The sequence below is a fragment of the Gymnoscopelus braueri genome (genome assembly GCF_963280865.1).
Source record: "Gymnoscopelus braueri genome assembly, contig: SCAFFOLD_71, whole genome shotgun sequence".
Lineage (NCBI taxonomy): Eukaryota > Metazoa > Chordata > Actinopteri > Myctophiformes > Myctophidae > Gymnoscopelus > Gymnoscopelus braueri.
The window spans coordinates 21,249-26,657 of record NW_027660626.1 but is presented as its reverse complement, the minus strand read 5'-3'; the positions used below and the strand labels follow the sequence as shown (position 1 = coordinate 26,657).

At 44.8% G+C, this 5,409-nt stretch overlaps 1 protein-coding gene across 1 annotated transcript; it reads right to left on the bottom strand.

The window, feature by feature from the left end:
* Nucleotides 1–3,309: 3,309 nt before the first annotated feature.
* LOC308081356 (RNA ligase 1-like) lies at nt 3,310–4,284 on the bottom strand (the record flags this gene model as incomplete). The annotated part of the gene is made up of 2 exons (XM_080457734.1): nt 3,310–3,842; nt 4,107–4,284. 2 exons carry the CDS (start codon nt 4,282–4,284, stop codon nt 3,310–3,312), a joined length of 711 nt encoding a protein of 236 aa, XP_080313860.1.
* Between the last annotated feature and the right edge of the window lie 1,125 nt (nt 4,285–5,409).

Sequence of the window (5,409 nt, the reverse complement as noted above, 5' to 3'; positions counted from 1 at the left end):
AATCCCTGGTGAACATGTATTTCTCCCTAGTAAAACCAGACCAGTTTTGCTACCCTTACGAACAGATCAGTGGTGAGTTTGGACACATCATCGTACCGCGGAGAAATTTTGAGCATGTAGCCAAGCTCTACCGGTGTGTTTCTGGCTACGCAGAAAACTTTTGTGTTCTCACCGAGGGTAATGCAACGGTAAAGCTCATGTTCGAGAGCCCACAAAAGATTGGGCTGTTAAGGGGGAAGATGTCTCTGAACCTGATCTATGGAAAATCACTGGCATCGATCCATGACACCATCCTAATTGAGGAGAATAGGCATATCCAGGACGAGGGCAACAATGATGATAGTTTCCCACTGCCCCAACAGGCTCATGAGGATGTGATACTGAGGCGTATATTGATGGATATCTGTCTAGTCTCTGATATGAGACTAGAGGAATATGCTGCCTACCTCTATGATGACCCACAGACACATCTCAGAATTTGATGTTTTTTGTGTTTAATGAAAAAACAAATGAATAAAACTCACAATACTCAAAATCTATGTTTGATGCATTTTTTATTATTGTACATTATAGGTGTTTAAATAAAAAACAATTTGTTAACTAAACAGAAAGATATGTGATATTATTTTTTTATTACAAGTTGCAATAGACATGGGTTAACTTTTCCCCAAACCCCTCTTCCATTGGATAGCATGCTCTGCTGCAGCTGGACACAGTCACTTACCAGTGGTTCTCAAAGTGTGATCCAAAGATGGTAAATGTGTTAGGAAAGTGCAGAGAACCTAAGCCTTCCTCTTTTAAATGTGAGTAACTTAAGTGACTGAGCTAAAGGGGTGCGAATTCAACTATGAATAATAGACATGTCCTTGCTTAGATAGTTCTCTCACTGGCCACTTGTTCTTCTAAGGTATTATTCTGACAAACGTGTGGTGTATTTGGGTCAGGTCAAACTGAGTTCAGGTCAAACTGGTATTCTGACTGGATGTCCTGGCTTAGACAGTTGAGCACTATAAAAGAAGCATGCCTGGACATGTGGTTGCATTCAAACAAACCAAAGTGTTGTGTGTTTTCTCTCTCTCAGGTCAAACTGAGTTTATTTGAGAGTCAAATTGTCAAATGTACTCAGTTTGACCTGCTCTTCTTAATATTAGGGATAACCCAGTTTGAACTGGTTGATTGATAATCCCGCAACCTCCCTCTTCATTGGATTACTTTCCTTGAGTACATAGATCTGCCCATTGGATACACCTCTGTTATTACACCATAGTGCATGCTGGATGGTTAGGTTCTGATACTAACACATTTTTTTTATCCAGTCAAGTACTTTGGCAATACACTCTAGCGCTGAGAAGAGAAGATTATAGATCACTGAAAACTTTTGTAGCTCAGTCACCATCTCTCCACAAAAACAAACAAACAAGTAAACGAAAAATGTCCCAACAACTGTGTTTTCTCTGTGGTTCCACTAGCGTGCTGCCTTGTTACACCGAAACCTGTTTGAAGACACTCGATGTTCTGCACAATTTTGAATCCTTTCTTGTGAAGCAAGATTCAGATGATTCTGTGATATCCTCCACCTTTGATGTTTTCATAGAACTGATCAGAAACGCACACCATAACACACATCAGAGCCCTGAGTTTTTGTTTTGCGATGCGGATTTCTGCTACAAGCACCTTAAGTCTCACACCCTGGCGTGGCTGCACATGTATGTGGCCGACTACAAGGACGTTAGCTCCTTGGAGTTCAAGGAGCTTATGGCTGCTCTTGAAGGGCTCCCAGAACCAAAGGAGCAAACTGAGGTTCCCCTACGCTCCCCGTATGCACCGCAGAAGCAGTTGTACATCGTCATATGGGATGATGTTCTATGTGAGCTCAACAAACTCGAGCTGAGCAAAGTGTACCTGATGCTCACGCTGATCAACAGCCAGACCTGTCTGAGCCACAAGTTTCAGTTGCGCCATCCACTAGAGATAACGGCAAGGGACATCAGCCTGTGTGCCCGACAGTGCTTCCAGTCCCATTTTGCCTGGGTTGCAAGGGCAGTCCTTGAGAGGCTGGGGCTGTATGATACGGGCATCCGCAAAGCAAACTACCTTAAGCTTCGGCAGTTGAACATGTTCTGCGACAGTAACGAGGCATTGGTTCAGGTCTATGTGCCGGATGAGCTGAATTTGACAACCGTGGCTAGAGTAGACAAGAAGGAAGCGCTCAAGCAAGAAGAAAGCTACATTAAGCGCACGCAGCAAAAGCACATAAGAGTGGCAACGTTTGAGCAGCTGCCCTTTTGCCAGATTCCGCTTTCGTTTAATTTACACCATATGGGTAAGCGCGACATAATCAACATCCTATCTCTCTCCATCAGCCCAGTGCTCTTGCCGGATGTATACCACTACTTTGCAGTACTCAACTTCGATGACCCGCTCAATCCAGGTGGCTACCTACGGCTTGACCTTGCTCGCGGGCTTGATGCTCAGCAGCCGAGAGTGGAGCATCTCGTTCTTCTTGCTAAGAACAACGGTCTGAGCACTGCAGCCGTGTGCCAGGGTCTGGAACTGATCCTGCGTAATGTGTTTCGGATGTCGAGCGTAGCTAACACAATGATAGAGCTTATTGCAAAGTTACCTGTTGAACCAAGTGTCTCGTACTGCCTCTCCAAAGATCAAGAGGATCTTAGCAGGATGACAGTGGCTGTGAGTAAGCTTCAGAGGTGCCCTTTAGCACTAGATAAAGTAATCGATCATTGCAATCACCAGAACACCATGCTTGTAGAAGGCGCATTCGTCACCGTAGGTAGAAGCGGAGCTGTCACATATAACGCTATGAACATTGTCAAAGCCTGCAACTCTAACTATGTACACTTTCCCTGGGGGTGGCTTCAAACTTTGCTATGGGGGGACGCTGATGACCCTGTTGGACATGATCTTGACGAGGAGGACTATGGCCGCTACGTAATGTATGCGAAGCAGCTTACCGAGGGAAGTAGAAACACAGGAACTGTAAGGAGTGGTGAAGAGGATATGGCAAGGATATGAATTATTTTGCTTTTTATTGTGGATGTAAAAAAAATATATATGTATGTTATCACAAAATATTATGCATCAACCTTCAGTTCCCCTGTTCTTTTTCATTTAAAACAATATATCTCATTCACTTTATACTCTGCTCAGCACACCCCTAAGGATGCCAATAAAAGCAACTGCCTCCTTTTTAATCGAAAACATGTAACGTAACTCAGATCAAATAAAGAATACAAAAATATCAAAGATTGTGTCAAAACTTTATGATCTTTATTTATTGTTTCATTGCAATCATTTCATGATATCCTGCAGCCGCAAGAAGCGGCTTCCATTCAACTTGGACAAGGCAGTAAACATTTCCATGCTGCTACCCTTCATCTTCTTCATCTTCTTTCCATCTGTACAGCTGCTGCACTGATGCTGCTGGTGCTCTGGTAATCCTTCACGGTCAACATTAATGAACACAGGCCTGGTGCAAAGGTACTTGTCCTGAACATTTCTCCAGTCCATCTGCAAGTGCACTTTAGTGAGCTTGAACATAGCTCCATCAGCACAGTGCCACACAATGCCTTCAATCTGCCCTTCTGGCCTATCCTTGAACCAGAAAAGCAACTGCTCGCGGTTCAGAGAAGGAGGTTTTTTCACAAGCAGAGTTCCATGAGCCACCAGCATTCGGATGTTCAGTTTATAAGGGTTGCCGTTGATCTTTGGGCCAATTAGCTCAAGGGTCTGTCCCATTAGTTCTGCCAGTGGAACCAGAGCCAATTCCAACAGGACTTCCTCTTCAGAGCTCTGCCTGAGAACCAGGGCTGCACCATGGTTGACTACAGAAGAATGCAATGGGTACAACTTGTCACATTCATGTACAGGAACCCAACCTAGGACATTTCCAAATTTGTTAACTTCAGATTTATTTTCCCCAACGTGAGCAGGGATCCAATATTCTGGGATGTTCTTAAAGTCCTTCTTAATGTTGTATGTGAAGCCTTCGCGAATACCACGGCGGTGTGCACTGCGATTTTCTTTGAACCGTTCCCATTCAGGTTCTTTGAGCTTTAGTTCTCGCTTTGCCCAGAGGTATGGTTTACCCTCGAACTCTGTAACATAACAGCAGGTGCCATCCACCTTTTCTGTGACAAGTGCACTGTGAATGTCAGATTTCAGCACTAGGTCATTCAGTTTTTCTGTTGTGACAACCTTATATTGCTGGTCCTTGTGCTTGCTAGATGGTCCGTCTTCTATGGTTCTCTCAAATAAACACTCCATTTTCTGTTGTACAGAACCTAAACGAGGCATTTTATCTGTCTTGTTTAATTTTAGTTTTATTTTTTGAGTCCTACAAAATGTTACATGTGATGTCTGTCCTTCAGAGTCTGTCCTTCAGATGCTGTGTTACAAGTTTTATACTATCCCATACCACGCCCCTAATGACATCTCTGAAACACATGTGCCGAACCGCCTCCTTCTTTTGGAATCATCATACACTGCTTTCTCCAGCCTGGAAACCGGAATGCGAAGAGCTTTCAGCTCCTTGAAGAATTTTTTGCATCCTATGCAGTGATACATGGGTTTCTGTTTGTTCAACCATCCTTTTTTAGCAAATGTTACAAGCCACTGGTGAACTACCTGCCGGTCACTGTTGTAATATGGCATGATGACAAGGACCTTGTCAGGCAGTGGAGCAGTGTACATGGGAAAGGCTTCTGGCTCATAAACCTGCTTTGCCATGACTGCCTGGTACAGGCTTCCTGTCAGGTCAAGTATCTCACCTTCATCAAACTCACCCCCCTGCACTGATATCCATGTCCCTTGAGCACAAATACCGGCGTTGTCAAGCAGCACCCGAGGCACGCTCACTGAAATGCATCCCTTGTCAGTTTGCCTATCTTCAGTGAGCTTAAGGGTGCCCTCACGAAGGGTTTTGGACAGCAATGCGCCAAAGGCAGCAATCTCCGACCGGTACACAGTGTCCGGGTTTAGGCCCATGTCCTGGATGATCACTACACCAGCCAGCTTCAGCTTATCGACTGGGAACCGCAAGTGAGCGGTCCTGCGTGCTGTAATGCTCTGAAGCTCCTGGCGCCCGCAGCTAGGGATCATGTGTAGTGGACAGTTATTCATCAAGGTCAGGAACACTTTACTTGCCCTTTGTACTCGTTCGGAAATTGCATTGAACCTTTGGGCTAAGTGCTTGCGGCAGGACTCCATGGTCTCTTTGTCATGTGTTTGGCTGTACATGTAGCGGGACAGGCAGTAATCCACCACACAGTACGCGGTCATATTGGATTGACTGCTTATAAGGGAGATTTTGGCATCTCGGCTCACCAGCACCCTTGAGCTAAGCATGTTGTTGCTGCCGGGAGGAAAAGTAACCTTTTCCAGCTTGCCATC